General features: G+C 37.8%; 2 protein-coding genes across 2 annotated transcripts; one reads left to right on the top strand and one right to left on the bottom strand.

Moving 5' to 3' along the window:
• The first annotated feature begins 4,898 nt into the window (after positions 1 to 4,898).
• On the top strand, positions 4,899 to 5,836 carry LOC149386719 (VQ motif-containing protein). Its single transcript, XM_089625736.1, has one exon. The coding sequence runs from the start codon at positions 5,044 to 5,046 to the stop codon at positions 5,467 to 5,469; it is 426 nt and encodes a 141-aa protein (XP_089481862.1). The 5' UTR covers positions 4,899 to 5,043; the 3' UTR covers positions 5,470 to 5,836.
• Positions 5,837 to 6,768: 932 nt separating this feature from the next.
• LOC149386718 (Tetratricopeptide repeat (TPR)-like superfamily protein) lies at positions 6,769 to 15,686 on the bottom strand. Its single transcript, XM_089625735.1, has 23 exons — positions 15,146 to 15,686; positions 14,979 to 15,040; positions 14,689 to 14,781; positions 14,416 to 14,488; positions 13,072 to 13,401; positions 12,921 to 12,979; positions 12,702 to 12,833; positions 12,579 to 12,620; positions 11,966 to 12,472; positions 11,699 to 11,853; positions 11,127 to 11,604; positions 10,975 to 11,037; positions 10,777 to 10,878; positions 10,403 to 10,702; positions 10,236 to 10,328; positions 10,031 to 10,132; positions 9,820 to 9,924; positions 9,594 to 9,727; positions 9,323 to 9,506; positions 9,087 to 9,218; positions 8,778 to 8,890; positions 8,617 to 8,683; positions 6,769 to 8,526 (listed from the first exon to the last, which is right to left on the bottom strand). The coding sequence occupies exons 1-23, from the start codon at positions 15,213 to 15,215 to the stop codon at positions 6,994 to 6,996; spliced, it is 4,929 nt and encodes a 1,642-aa protein (XP_089481861.1). The 5' UTR covers positions 15,216 to 15,686; the 3' UTR covers positions 6,769 to 6,993.
• Between the last annotated feature and the right edge of the window lie 283 nt (positions 15,687 to 15,969).

The raw sequence follows: 15,969 nt of genomic DNA, 5'->3' as shown, positions 1-15,969 counted from the left end.
GAATTATTTTTGGCGGGGTACTTTACAGAACTTATTCCATAAATATGGAACAACTAATTTTAATCCCATAACATATGGGCTTTTTGTGTGTTTGTTAATTAGTTACATTATTATTATATATATAAAGGAGACGGAGACACTATTCACGTAGACTCTACAGTAAAGTGACGAAATTGCCTTTTAAAAATTGAAAACTACACTCACGGCAACGAGTGAGAGTTAAACTTGTTTAGACTTCAGAATAATAGAGTATCCCATAACATATGAGCTTCCCATAATCAACTAAAATTATAATTTGGCCAAATCTTGGAGAGATAATATTTTTTTGTACTTTTTTATCCTCTGTTTTTTTTTAATTTTTTATTATTCTTTCTTCTTTTCTCCTCACCTCTCTCCATCACACTATATTCTATTTTTTGCCCATCAATTTTTTTTTTTCTCTGTGCCACCGTCTTCATGTAAAGAACAAAGAAATGGGTGAAAGAGGGATTGAGCTCGTGCTTAGTGGCGACCTCCTCGCCGGAGCGAGGATGACGTTCGCGGCGGTGGAGGATATGGTCGGAGATATGTTCGCTTTTGGGCTATGTTCTCGGGTTCCTTGGCGTTTATCTCACCATGACTTCCTTTGGACTACAGCTTCCTCAAGATTCCTCTACGCTCCAAGATCTTCAGGTTCTAAGGTGTTAACCGCGTTTTTGGTTTAACACTTAAAACCGTCCGTGGTTCGATATAGGGTCGGACTTTGTGACCGCACGTAGGTTGGGTATGGCGAAGTTCTTCTCTTCTCGTCGCGTTATTCGTGTTCTTTGTGTCCTTCAAGTTCATTGCATTCTTCTGGTTTCTCGCGATCTGGGTTCTCCGCGTTCGTCATGTCATTCGCCTAAAAAGACAAAAAAACGTGAACTAGATAAATGCGGAGAGATTTTCCCTGACACGCGCTTCGATGCTCAACATTAACCGTGTTGTATTGAGTTCTTGGTGAACGATTTGTGCTCGTCTAAAAAATTTTCAATGTTGTTATTTGTTGATATATATATATATATATATATATATATATATCAACAAATCGTCAAACAAACTCATATTTATTGACATATACCAGACTCAGACAAATTTTTTTTAGAAAAACGAGGATAAAAATTGAGACGTCGAGTATCGAGAGAAAAAAAATGAGTTGATTGGGAAATACAAATTTTTAGAAGAGAAAATAAGAAAATATGGGTGAATGTAAAAAACATAAAATTATTAAGGACAAATATGTATCATAGTGTTTTAGTTAAAAATGAGAAATGAGTTATCCAATTTCTGTATTTTAAAGCGTAGACAATTATTTCATTACTGCTTTGAGTTTTTTCAAACAGTTTACACTTTTTTGTTTGTTTGTTAGTTAGTTACATTTAGAATAATAGAGTAAAGGGTTATTTACACTTTTAATTTAAAAACTCGGTATTATTTTTGGAAGTTAGAATATGCAAAAAATAGGAATGTACGAAATTTCACCAACTTGTGGTTTCATATCTATCTTTTTTATTACATGATCTAACTATTTTTTTTAATCACTTTAGGGCACTTAAATAATCATATCTAGTAAGTCAATTATAGCTCGCTAAATCAACCAAAACAGTTCGAATAATTTTTAACTAAGCTTTATAACTTATAAACTCAAGTAGAATGAGCAAAAGTTGCATGGTACTTTTTGTTGCCTTGTTCTTTAAGCCAACAATTAATTTCAATAAGTAACTTTAAAAAAAAAAAATCAGAAACATATGGGCGTTTACTTTAGTGCACAGTAATACAAATACGATGTACTGTACCGGACTCTTGACTCTTGAGCTTTAAGAAAGCTTATTTAGTTAAGTGGGTTTGTTGTGAAGACTTAAAAGGTTTCTTAATTGGTGATTAATTATAAAATAAATATATAAATAAAGGAAGGAGCTCCATAGTTAGTTAAAGCTCTATTGAGCCTTTTTGACAATGATTCTGTCGTCCACATCTAAGCAACGCTTACTTTGAATTTCCTATTGCTTTTTTTTTTTAATCGAAAATTTCCTATTGCTTTCAAGACATTCAAAACAGATAAAACTTGACACCCTTATAAGTTATCTCTTTTGACTATTGCCCAAAATTAATATAAAATACATTCCACAATATGGTTCTCCTTGGATTCTCAAGGCGACACAAAACGTGGCCGGGCATATAATAATATCCCGGCCGTTGAAAAAAGAGTCGCTTTGACATAGCTTTGACGCGTGTTAATGATCAAGGGCTGGCAATTTGATGGGGAAACATAAATATTCTTTTTATTTTTCTTTCTTTAATGATAATGACAAAGGTTTGGCATCACTGAATTTATAGTGAAAGCATAAACCATATAAATGTAGAGCGCCTTTTCCTAACTCTTTCAAGAATGAGATGCTTTCATTCTTCTACTTCTTATATTATTTTTGTTTTAATTTATTTTCACGTTCGCCTTTTTTTTCGGAATGACAAAGAAAGTAGAGTGTTAATTTAGCTTGCAAATATTGACTTAATGAGTGAATGGCGTGTAATAAACGAAACCATTTTTTTACTGTAAAATATATACAAACAAAACAAATTATACCATGCGTTTGCTGGGAATTTTATTTTGCTTCTCGAAATTTATTTAAAGAATATATATAGAAGTAAACATATATATGGCATCATTTAGTATGGGCTAAAATGGCGTACATTATTATTCACATGAAGAGTGATGTTATATTTTCAGATTCGTACTTTTCAATTCTGAAAGAATAGTATACGTACTTTTGTTGCAGTGTTAGGTAGTGTGGTTTTAATTTGTTGTATGTTATGTCAATTTATTTTGTGACGTATTAGCCTTAATTGTATTTACAATGTTCTGTATTATTAACATCATTAAATAATGTATTTATGTAACATTACTTTATTAATTAGTGTAAATAGATCACTAACACAGTCTTATAAATTCTTATAAGAAACAAATAATTAATGGAATGAACTTAAGAGAGTGTTGATATAAGTTCACTCCATTTCCATGTATTTGTATGCAAACTATTAAGAAATTTCTTATAATTCAAGAAGTAATTTGATCAAACACAACCTTATTCCAATTATCTATTTTTTTTAGTAAATAATTAGTCTATTGATTAATAATTTAATATGATACTCGTATCATATATGAGAGCTTATGTACCCAATAATTTAATACAATAATATTTAGCAAGGAAACACGGATAAAATATACAAGAGAGAGTAGAAATATCAAATATCCAAGAAATAGAAAACTAAAAGATACAGGGCATCCAAAGCAACGTAAAGTCCCAAAGAAAGACCGTCCAGCCAAAAAAGTATTGAACTGCCAAGTCTTGGCAAGAGTCAGAAAAAACTTTTATTTATGCCTGAAAAACTAAAAATAAAAATGTCAAAGTGCAATTCCCTCACGCAAGGCAAGCACATAGAAATATGTATAATTAAAAAGCAAAAAGATAAGGAGATTTTTAGAGAAGCAGAGAAAAAGACAAAAGAGTTCAGAGTGATGAGAGTTTTGGTTATTGTTGTGTAGTCTGATTCTGACAAACTGACATGTCGTTTCTTGTATTTGTATGAATGCTTTCGCTCATCCACGCATGACTCATCATTCAATGCCAGCTACCTCATTCCTCTTCATTTATTTATGTATCATCAACTATCTTTTTCAAATTCAAAACTTAAAAAAAAAAAAATTATATAAGAGAAAATTTGTACATTTCAACTAAGTACCCACATATAAATTGAGTAAATATGATTTATTGGGATTGAAGTATCCTAAAAATATTTGCGCCTGTCCGTATATAGACGCATAACAAAATAGCTAACATTTAATTATGATATGGGCCAAATTTTGTGTATTTTTTTAAAATATTTTTTTCTAAATTTCTCTTTACGTAGACCTATTGTTCAAAGCCCTTAATTAAGGAAACCGAGCTATGTCAACAATCATAATTAATAACGAGATCATGATCCACTATATCTATATTGGTCTTTATTGATGATAAGGAAAAAGTTGTCTTCCTTGTAATTATATCAAATAATGACATTGACGCCGGAATCAGCTCTTCATTTTCCGGTTTGAAAAAAAAAATAGAGGACGATCGGAAAAAACGAAGAAAGCCACGTTAAATTTACGTGACAAGAAAAAGAAAATGTAGTATTGTTATTATGTGTGTGGATAATATTAACATGTCGTCATTAAATTGAGACATATTGTGCGGTTTTAGGCGAATGTTCGACTACGTAGTAATGCCATGAAAAATTGGTAATAAGACGCGCAAAGTAAGAGAAAAAGCGCATATGACATATGAATAAAATATATTATATCATCGTCATTATCAAACCAACATAATAGTCCAACTTTATTCGAATAAACGCATCTCCTCTATACACAAAACAATATCAAACAAAAACCTTAGGCTGGTATAGGCTATAAAAAAAATACACAAAAAAAACTCCATAAGTAAATAACTTACAGGTATTTTTAAGTGGATTTAGAATAAGGTTACAAAATATTTATAAAGCCTATATCCGAAATTGAATTAGAGGACATTAAATTAAGTAGACATCCTCTTAAAATGTAAAAAAAAAAAAAAAAAAAAAAATCAAATTCAGAATTAGCCTAAAAAGTTGAAAATCTACTCGTTGGTATTTCCGACGTGGCAGTCCTAAATCCTAATCATCTCGCATCACTAATTTTAATTTTTTTTAATATAAAACTATTTAACCTTTTTTCTCCTCATTTTCTTTCCTTTTTGTCTGTCTCTCGCCGTATTTCTGACAAACTTCCACCACACTCGACCCAATAAAGCATAAAATAAAAAAAAAAAAAAAAAAAAAGTATAGCAAGTCAGTCTCTCAATAAAAACCCCTCATCCGATCATCAGACGCAATCTATTCTTCAATTCCCACTTCTCTCTTTCTCACAAACAAAAATAAATTTCCTTTCACAAAACTAATCTACTTCTTCTTCTTCTTCGTGAATAAAAAAAAAATAAAATTATATAATCAGGCATGAACAACAAGCCCGTATTCGGGTCCGACCCGGTCTCGCCGAACACGACGTACGTCCAAGCCGACCCCTCGAACTTCCGGGCGGTGGTCCAGAGGCTCACCGGAGCTCCGGAGGACACGTCATCGTCGCCTCGGCTGCCGATAACACTCCCGCCGCGATTCTCCGACGCCATGGGTCCCCGGAGACCGGCGTTCAAGCTCCACGAGCGCAGAAACTCCGTCAAGAAGCTCGACCTCATCAGCCTCCACCACCACCACCACTTCTCCGACCAAGAATCTCCGGTCTCCACGCTCGATTTCTTCTCGCCACGTCAGCATCAGGAAGAGAAAGGGCTTTGCCTGACCCGACCCGGATCCGAACCGCCTGAGCTTTTGGTGCTCTTTCCTCTACACTCGCCGCGAGACACTAGTCGCACCTTAGCATAGTCTTTCCTTATATTCACTTGATGAATTTTGTTATTATTATTATTATTTTTATGCATGTTTAGCCACTTCGTTGTTGTTGGACTTGGAGTCACTTGAGAGAGAGATCGTTTATTTCTCTCTTTCATTGTTGTTTATCAAAGAAGGGTAAAACGGGAAAGAACGTCGATGTGCAATTTTGCATGCTTTTTTTTTTTACTGAACTGTAACTGTACTTTCGTATGTACAGTTCTTCTTCGTCTTTTTTTTTTTAGTGTGTGTGTGTGTGAAAGACGACACTTTTTTTATTTTTTATTTTTTGTTTATCTATAGACTGTAGTTTATGATCTTCTCAAAGATATGAAAACAGAACCCTTGGATTTTTTTTTTTTCATAACCGACGAAAAAAGGAAGAAGAAGACGCGTGGACTTTTATTTGATTTTATATACATATTTGTTTGAAGATTAGTCTTCGTTGAGAGAGTTTGGGGCTTTATGAAAGAGACCGTTCGTGCCCAAAATGCCAAACGACAATCTTCTCTCTCGTTTCAGAAAATTAATGGCCTAAATTGTGTATTGTGTAATATTCCATATTCCGGTCTTTCTTTTTTTTTTTTTTTTTTTTTTTTTTTTACCGTAAACCCGGTGGGTGGAGTTGACTTATTTTAACTTTATTACCTCGTGCTCGTGTATGAGTTGTCGCTTTTGAAGTTTAACGTACATTTAATCGTTTCTTGTCTTTCTTTACGTGGCTGTCGTTTTCTCGATATCCTTACAATGCATTTCGCTTCTTCATTTATTTATATATTTATTACGTTGTGCGACCAAGTCAGTCTTGAGTCTCAAATCTTCACATCTCCAACAAAATAAAATCTTAACTCTTCAATCTTCATTGCTTCGAGCGTACGCAATTTTCAGCCTATAATTAATGTACATATTGTTTTCATAATAAAAATAAGAGACTTGTTCGTATTTGAATATAGTGCTGCGAATGCGATTGTATTACATGTTATTATTCATCAATTCGAAAAAAAACATATTTAATAAAGCAACTCTTCGCCTTTATAATTTTTTTTTTAATAATGTCATTTCCCTATATGCCCTATATATTTAATAAAGTCTACTAAAAAAATTAATAAATAAAGTCTACTCTAAAAAAAAAAAAAGACAAAAATGAAATCCAGAACAAGTTTTATTATTATATGTGAATCGTACACGCTGGCAAGCAAGACTCGTAACTAAAGAAAATTTCCCGCCATTAATCTTTACGAATGACAGAAGTGTTTTATTTTTAATGAAGCACATAAAGGAACAATTTACAGAAACAGTCAAATGAACCAAAAGCTTTTATTGATGGATAAAAAATACCTCAACAAGAGAAGAGAAAAAAAAAAAAAAAGCATTCAACGCCGATTATTCCGATCATGTCCCCATAGAAAAACCAAAAAAGAAACAACTTAAAACTAATACCATCATGAAAGAAAACTATTTTTTTTTTCCCCAAGTTTTTCTACATCCTCAAAACACAGACCAAGCAAGAGACAGAAATCAACGAACCGAAGCAACGATGGACTGTTGACCGTACAAACCAGTCACGCCATTGCTGAACTGTTGCTTGTTTTTCCTGCGCTTTGTCACAACTATAAATCCTTCACCGTCGCTCCCGTTTTTCGCGTTCGGATCATCTTTCTGTGCCTCGGAGCCGCTCGGCTGCGAACCTTTCTCCGTCTCAGTCTTCGCTTCGGTCCCGCCATAATGAATCTTTATGATCGCGCTGTCGCTCTCGACCGCGTCGGATTTCTTCTTCTCCGCCGCGCGATCTGAGCCGCCCATGTTGCTCTGAACGGACTTCACGATGAAGCTGAGCAGAATCTGCCTCGCGAGCTCTGACTTCTCCGGCTCGGAAATGCTCTTCCTTGCGGCGAACGGCTTTTTCTCTCTCGCGTCCCTGTTGGGTTCCGAGTCCGACGAGTCCGACTCGGTCGGAGCTTCGACGCTGGGGATAGTTTGCCACGCCTTCCTCGGGACGAATTCGGGGGCGTTCGGGTTCATGATCGTCGGGGTCGGGATCGGAATCCGGTGAAAGTCTTGCCTCATGTGGAACGAGTAGTTGGTCCGGTAGTACAGCGGAGAGCGGGGCCCACAAGGGACTCGAGCCACCACCGGCGGAGGAGGAGCGACCATGACCGGCTCGGAGAGCATTTCCTGGGTCGCGATCACGTCGTAAACGTTTGTCACGGCTGTGGAGATAGGCACCGTGACCAAGACCGGGCTGAACGGCTCCGCGGCCGCGGATAATTTTCTTCGGTTTATCTCTTTCGACTTTTCCTCTTCGCTCTCTTGTCCGTTGCTCTCGGTCGATTGCTCTTCTGTTCCCTCTTTTTCGCTCACGGTGATAGTTTCAACTGCAGAGTCGTCAACATCAACGTCTCTTTTGCTTTCTTCTACTTCTAATTCTTCTTTCGGTGGCGGTCGTTCGGGTTTGGCCGAGCTCGTTTTAGTCTCTGGCTTTTTCTCAACGGTCTCTGGCACCGGCGGCTTCAGAACCGTGCCAGGTGGCGCCAGAGCGACCTCTTTGTACGAAAAAGATTTCGATGCGATGGCGCCGTGATTGGCTGGCGGAGAAACTCTCGCGGCGGAAGGTTTTGCCTTGGCTCTCGAAATCTCGACGTGATTGTGCTTCGGAGCCGCGTTTTTCGGCGGAGAGACGGTTTCCCTCGCGACCCTCGAGTACGTCTGTTCGCCTCCGTGAAGGCTGAGCTTGGCGAGGACCGGTTTTCTCCGCCCAAACTTCCGGCCGGAAAAGGAATTCCCCGATCTGCCCTTAGGATTGGCTTCTTGCCAACCTTCGTCGGAAGTCGTTTCTTCTGCGAACACCTCGCTCGAAACAGTCTCCCGAGATCTAGACTGGCTGTCGTTTTCTTTCGGTGCTTGGGGACGAGATGGCACGCTCTGCGGGGTCGGTTTTGCAGCGATTTCTTTTTTCGTTGCAATGGTTTCCGTTACGTTATCGTCGTCATTATCGACGACTGTCACCTGATTATTATGATCGTCGATTACTTTCTCCTCTACCTGCAAAGCCTGAAAAACATTGTCGAGAGAACTTTGATCGGTGAGGTTGATTATACTTCGGGTAAAAGAAGCAATACACAGAGAAGAAGAAGCACCGACCTTTGCTCGTCGCTGCCTCCTCTTCGAGTCCTGGTCGGGACTAATGAAATCCAAGAGATCTGATACGCTGCGAGAAACGTAGGGTCGAAAGGATTAGGGCTCAGTGGGTGTGTGTGGTAGCTTGTAAAGCAAGTTAATTAAGGGTAATACCATATCAGTACCTAAGGTGACCCTTGCTTGCGATCAAAGCATCAGGCTTTGGAGTCCCGTTTTTCGCAGCCTCTTGCTGCTCAAAAGCTTTCGATTCGAAATACTCGAGCCACGCCGCCGCATCCTGTTAATTTCGGGTATAGATCAGATTTTACTAACGGTAAAAGTATATATATATATATTTTTTCTTTCAGCTAACCGATAATATAACCAGTTACAAAAAGATAATTAAAAATAAATTGTGAATTAGACGGAACTTGCAAACTTTAGATAAACAGTACGTAGTCAAATCAAGAAATGAGGTTATTGATTCGACTGACCTGAGTGCGAAGATCTTCCGGCCCGAGTTTAGTTTGGAGAATCTTGAGAGTAGTCTGTTCGTGTTGAACGCTGAGGGAATATGCTTCCATCAATGACAAAGCTATTGCAATGGCGTGATAGCTCGCCGCGGTCTGCAATATGAACAGTGTTTAGAAAACAACATCTTCTTGTTCTTCTTCTTCTTCTTTCTTCTCAATCGTAGTTGAGAGATTAAAAGAGTCGAGTGAGATAATACTTGGATGTGATCAGCCCCCAAAAGCCTTTGGTTGCACTTGAGTGCTTCGTGGAGATACCGAAGAGCAACATGAACGTTTCCCATACCCTCTTCCATCATAGCAACGTTGATATACGTCGCGGCAGTGTTTGGATGCGATAGACCACACGTGAAATGAAGAAGGAACAATGCTCGGTTCACATACCTGAAACGTTTACAATTTCTCGAGATATTTAAAAAAAGGACAAAATCACGTAGGTATGTATAAGAAGAAACAATAGGCAGGACTTACTTCAAAGCCAATTCAATGTGTTGAAGACGGTAATAAAACACCGAAAGATCGCCGTAGCTTTTCATCGTGTCAGGGTGGTCGAGCCCGAGTTCCCTCTCATTAATGTCCAACGCCTTTTGCTGATATATGGTTGCCTGAACAGCAGCGAAAAATCTAAATAATTAAATCGATAAAACAGAAGAAAATAATTAGATTAATATTGAAGTGGATTATCAATTTTTTGTACCTGATTAAAATCTCCAGTGTGGTAGAGAACCACCGCCAGAAGACTGTAAGCACTTGCGGTGGCGCGGTGGTGGGGCCCACAAACAGCGATCATCTTTGCCAATGCCTTTGGAGACCAAATCATTTGATGATATCAAATTCATTAAAATTCAAAAGATCACTAGTTTTTTTTTTAACATTCATATATAATTAGGATCGGGTGTCCCTAGTACCTTTGTTCCGTAATTAACGGCGTCCTCGAGTTTCCCTTTGTCAAGTGCTATTTTGGATGACTCTAACAAATTCCTTCCGTCTACTGAAGAACAACCCACATGCTGTTTTCAACAAATTAAATTAGTGTTTAAAAAAATATTATATAAATTTATGTAGATTTCATGATTGCCATTCTATCTAATATCTATGGCAGCAAATCCTTACCTTGCACATGGGAACCAAACTTATTATGTCGTATTTTCGGAAAGGGTTTGAGCTATCCATGTCATAATCTCTAGGAACCAATTCTAACCCAACCTGTGAAAGATGCTCAACAAGATCAAGACTATTGATTTCTATCACAAACAAACATGGAATGATAGAAATTATACCTTGTGGCATAGCCCGCGAAGAATTGAATACTTCCTCAAGTACGGGAATTCGTCTTTCAGTGTCCACCCAAATTTTTTGGCTAGATATGTCTGAAGCCACTGAGATTTGAGGGAATGGTCAGCTTCTTGTGGCTCGGCTTGTCCGAGGAAGAAATTGAGAGAAGACGCAATAGCCATGGAAAGATCCGACGTATTCCCAACCGATGCAATGACAGCTTTGAGAACGTGCTTGAAAGCTCGAGTGACCATCTCGTGGATACATAGGGACTGTATGTGTGGAAGCTTCTCCGCAAGTTCCAACTGTGACATGTATTTTGATATTAGCTAAAAACTCAATTGAAAAATTAAAAAATAAAATAGTTTTGATTCCTTACCACACGGCCCAAAGAACGCATTTGAAGACCCCTCAAGTGCATGAACTCAGTTAATGTACGGCCATCAACCGGAGAAAGCTCGAGCGACGCGAAATCTGTCACCTGATAAAGAAACAGTATTTAGTGCATTAAAGTTGTTATATATATACACGTCTAAGTGTGACACAGAACGTTATTAAACAAACAAAAAAATGTTACCAGTTTCGGTAAAGCAGTCTCGTCGTAATACTTGTATGCCATGTTCAGTAGCTCATCCACGGACTGGAAAGCAGAAATTAAACCGGAAATTAATCTAATGACAGTAAAATATTAAAAATAAAGAGCGATTTAATCTCTGTTAACTCGGAAACCTTTAGATGAAGACCAGTTCCAGAATCTTTCAGACGAGAAAACGCATCCTCCGAAACTATTTTCTTCAGCTCGGGTTCGGAGCTCAACTCTGCACCGTTCGGCTCTCCGTTGTCTAGTTCGGAAGAGGCGTCCAAATCTTCTTTCTCCGACGTATTAATTTCGCTCTCTGATTTCTTTTCCCTCTTTTTCAACGACTTAAACTTCATTCCGAGCCCTTTGACGGCTGGCTCACCCGAATTATCGTCCCCAGATGTCTTCGAACTCTTTTTATCGGTTTCAGTTTCCTTTTTCTGCAAATGCTGAATCCAGGAAGAACCGAGTTCCCATCGGATAGGCCTTACCGGGATTTCCTTTTCTTCTTCCAACTTCTTCAAACTCTCTTCTATCACACTTCGGACCAAGCCCCGAGAACTTTCCGTACTCTCCGAATCCGCTTGCTCGGCTTCCACTGTAGATTTTTGAAGCAAGACCCTCAAGCTGTAGAAAAAAAATTGAATGTTCGACATAAACACCAAAGCTAAATTATTAAATTACATCTATGAAAATCGGAAAGGTCAGATTTGGATCAAACCTGTTGGTGTTGAGAGCATTAGCCCCTCCATCAAGCTGTTCGTCGACTTCGATTTCTTGAGCCTCAAGTATCTTTTTGTTCACGTTGCCAACAACCCTAACCGTTGCGATATACCCGCAGTGTCTCACGTTTACAACGCCCAACGAAGACGTATCCTAAATAAAAGTTCAAAACTTTCAATAACAAATATGGACCAAAACGATAGATCAAAAGCCCTAATTTCACAATACTCTTGCAAAAGAACAAATAAAGCAAAGCTAGGCTTACATGAATCACGACGCTCTCATCGGCGGTCAATCCCTTGATGAGATTCTTGCGAGCGATCCCTTCTTCGGACGAACCCGACATTCCCTCGATCACTTTAGCCCGAGAATTCGCACCCACGACGGCCGTGTCGCGTCTCAGAGCGACGCACAGGTCTCCGACGCGCTCCTCGCGATCCGGCGACGCCACATCATCGCCGGAATCCAGCTGGCGGCGGATCGCGGCGGCGGCCTTGAAAATCGAGACGTCGACGAATTGGCAGTGGAGAAGGAAGGCCTTGCGGTCTCGGACCACCCTCTCTTCCTCGGTCTTGCATGGAAGCCGAGACAGGATCGCGAAATCCGTGGCCCAAGATCGGAGATCGTGCTCGCCGTTCCTTCCTTGGCCGCCGCCGTTTCCGTCCCAATTCTCGTCCTCCGCCGGTAACGCCGGGAAAGTGGCCGGAGAGTCGGCTGCCGATGGAGGAACGAGCCACGTGTTTGCCCGGAATCCGTACGGAAGATTTCCGAACTGAGAATGAAATGAATTACAAAGATTATAAAAAAAAAAAAAAAAAAAAAAAAAAAAAAATCATTCATAGTTACTTTGCATTTGAGCTTTCTTCATTCAAGTTTACCTTGTTATGTTCCACAAAAGCCTTGGTTAAGGATTCATATGCCTGAAGAGCAAATTCATCACATCATTATAAAAACAAATAATAATTTGAGAAGATGGACTGTAAACTCTGAAAAGTACTGACATTGACAAAAGCTTGGCTGAATTGTTGAAGCAGATCAACCAAAGAATGGCTCTGTATGAACTGTTTCCCAGCAGTGTAAAACCCTTTGGATGAGGCAACAACTTGAACTTGCTTCCCATTGCAGATCTTAATCTGTAACAGCAAAAAATTTAAATATTTTCATGGAATTCAAACAAAATTAATAAATAATAAACATGAAAAAAAAATATATTATCGTACCTGCATCTGGAAATAGTCGCCATCGCGCCTTTCTTCAATATCATCGCATCTTTTCAACTCTGTGAGAACATGAAAAATCATAAATAATTTCATAAATAAAATACGAATTCATGCATCGATAAAATAATGCGGTTAAGAGAAGAGAACTCACGGAGGATCGGAGGAGAGATGTTCGGAAAAGAGAAGAACTCGTAGAATTCGGAGAGCTTCGGGGTGGGGTGTATCGCCGCCATACCGAATCCGTCGGAGATTGCCGGGAGCGACGGCTCAGACGGCGGCGATCCCGCTCGGCCGTCGACTCCATCGGAGCGAGGCGTGGCTTGGAGTCCAGAGTTCTTGTTGGGCCTATTAGCGGTTTTCTTGGGCTTCAAGTCTGGGCTTAACGGTAATCTTTTGGATTTCGAGAACTTTGTAGTGCAAGCTATTAGGTCTAGTAAGCGCCGAACGTGGGCCACAGATTGGGCTTCCTCAACGTACTCCTCTAAATTGAACGATGGCAATGTTGTAAATTAGATGGTAATATATGTAACACGTGTTCTTTTTGACATTTTGCGGTGGTTGTAAATGGAAACATAACTTTTTTTTTAGTAACATTAATATTTATGACTAGGCGACACCTAGAGAATCCAAGTTATGGACCATTGTCCCCACAATTCAGATTTCCTTTTTATCAATTATCGATATCATTATCAATCTCATAATGTAGTGACACAACTTTCTACTAAAGTACGAGTAAATTAATATTATTTCTTATAATATGCAATGCCTTTTTTTATTTCCCTGTTTCTAAGAGATTCTGACCATTATGTATAAAATGATAAATAAACCGAAATTCACAATTTATTATCACGAAATAGTTCGTTGTGGAAGCGATAAAAACAGGGCTAAGAAAACTAGGCCACAGTATCGTTTGGCCAACCAGGTTCTTACTTTTGTGTTTGAAAAAGAAAGATCATTACTTTCTAATTTTGTCTTTTCTTATTTAATAATATGCGATAAGAGCTCATATTCCTCTAACCTACTTGATTGAATTTGTATTTTGGACTGTGTGAATTGCATTTTTCATGTGATTTGTTGTAACGTACACAACTTCAATTATTAGGGACTGTAAATATATATGGGAAACAGCGAGGGCAATTAAAATTCAAATGAATGTTAATGGAAGTAGTTAATTATGCAGGCACAATTGAGCAGGAAATTAAAGCTTTATATATAGTCACCGTCTAGGAATAATAAAATCATAATGTGCATATGGTTCCTCAGCATTTGAGGGGTTTTTTTTTTTTTTTTGGATAGTAGCGTTTGAGTTGTGATTGTATTAATTTGTACTATTTTATGGGCATGTCAAAATAAAAGTATTAATTTAATAACTTCATGCGTTTAGCGCTACTAAAAGCTAGTTATACTTATACAAGACATTACATTCCCATTTCCCAGCAGTATAAAAAAAATCCATATTATTAAATGTCGAGAAATGTGGATTTTTTTCACCTACCTTCAACGATTCTCAGCGAGCAAGGCTTTAGATTAGCAATCTCAATTTTGTCATGCAATCTCTGACCTTTGACCTGTTAGTACATTTTTAGACAATAGATTAAGAACAAACAAATTTTGTACAGAAACCCAGAAAGGAATGAATATATATAAATATAATTCCCAATTACCTGTTGGAATTTAGTATGAATTCAAAAACTCAAAATTTGTACAAAGACACTTGAAATCACAAAAAGTTTGTTGTGTTGTGTTGAGTACATATATATTTATATACCTCATGAGAAAGAGAATAGTTAGTGATATGGCAAGTGTCCACATTCACAGCCAATAGCCTTCTCACATCAAGTATCTTGTCTGTAGAGATACCCTTCAAAAATCACAAAAAAATTAAAATTAAAACAAAATAGTTAAAATACGTTTTTTTTTGCTCAAAAGAAGAATCAACCACTTTATACTCCAGTCCAAATATGATGGGCATTTTAGTAGTAAAATATAGAAGAAAAATCTTGGTGTTTCATTTATTTATTTTATATTATTTTTATATATATCTTAGTTTTAGTTTACCTTAAGCAAAACTTGAGTAGTGTATGGAGTTGTGACGGTAATGTCAATGACACTAGGCACGACTGACAAGCAAAGCAGAAAAAACACAACAATGAAAATCAACATATATATTCCAACAAAATATTATTAATTAATTATTAATATTGAATATCAAATATCAATAGTACCTTTCTCTTCTTTCTTTCTCTTCTCTGACTTGGCTTTGTTGGTCTTGCCTCTACCTGATTTTGGGGCCATTGTTGATTAATTGTTCTTCCTTTTTTATTCCTGTTTCCCTCTCGGAAACACACCACACCACGAATATTGTATATACACACAAATAATAAGATTATATGTCAATCATCAATGGAATAAGCATATAAGCAGAATAAGGGAATGGAATATTGGGGTGGGGAGAGAAAAAAAAAGAGAAGAAGAAGAAGAGGAAGAATGGGAAATGGAAAGGAAAAGTGAAGTGAAAGGGAAAAACAAAAAGAAAAAGAAAATCAGTTGGAGAAGGAAAAGAGTGTGTGTGAGAGGATAGGATAAGGAGAGAGAGAGAGAGAGTATTGAGACCCAAAGAGAGGTTTTTTTGAGATTTCGTGAGCAATTTCTAGCCTCTCCTTCTTGCTATGCTTAATGCTACTTGTAAATATACAAAGACAATCTTAGCTTTGTGATAATAGCTTTCAATTTCATATATATATTTCTCTCTCTCTCTCTCTCTCTCTCTCTCTCGTGAGAGTGAATGCGACGTTATAATAGCGAGCAGAGATAGAGGGCCATGCACGAGGACAAGGCTAGTTTTTGTGGGCCCGCCTCCACGATACCACCGCTGATCTCGTGACACGTGTCGCTTCATGCCTTACCCTTCATGTTTTTTGGTTGAGAGAGAGAGAGAGTATGGAGTGCCAGTGGTGTTTGATTGTTGGAATTTTGAGGTTTGTAATTAGATGGGAGGATTCAGTGGATCCTTTTGGGGTTTTGTTTGTTGTTTATATTGCTAATCACT

Source organism: Urtica dioica, chromosome 9 (genome assembly GCF_054948205.1).
Source record: "Urtica dioica subsp. dioica isolate 48M chromosome 9, U.dioica_male_clone48M_v1_H2, whole genome shotgun sequence".
In the NCBI taxonomy this organism is placed as follows: domain Eukaryota; kingdom Viridiplantae; phylum Streptophyta; class Magnoliopsida; order Rosales; family Urticaceae; genus Urtica; species Urtica dioica.
Note: the sequence above shows the minus strand (reverse complement) of the source record. Positions and strands in the feature narration are given on the sequence as shown.

Excerpts from the sequence above, each read along its gene's own strand:
- LOC149386719 (XM_089625736.1), top strand. The coding sequence starts at position 5,044 with ATGAACAACAAGCCCGTATTCGGGTCCGACCCGGTCTCGCCGAACACG.
- LOC149386718 (XM_089625735.1), bottom strand. The coding sequence starts at position 15,215 with ATGGCCCCAAAATCAGGTAGAGGCAAGACCAACAAAGCCAAGTCAGAG. Across the intron at positions 11,605-11,698 it reads AATGCTCTCAACACCAACAG|CTTGAGGGTCTTGCTTCAAA; the intron begins GTTTGATCCAAA and ends TTTTTTCTACAG. Across the intron at positions 10,879-10,974 it reads AGACTGCTTTACCGAAACTG|GTGACAGATTTCGCGTCGCT; the intron begins GTAACATTTTTT and ends TTTCTTTATCAG.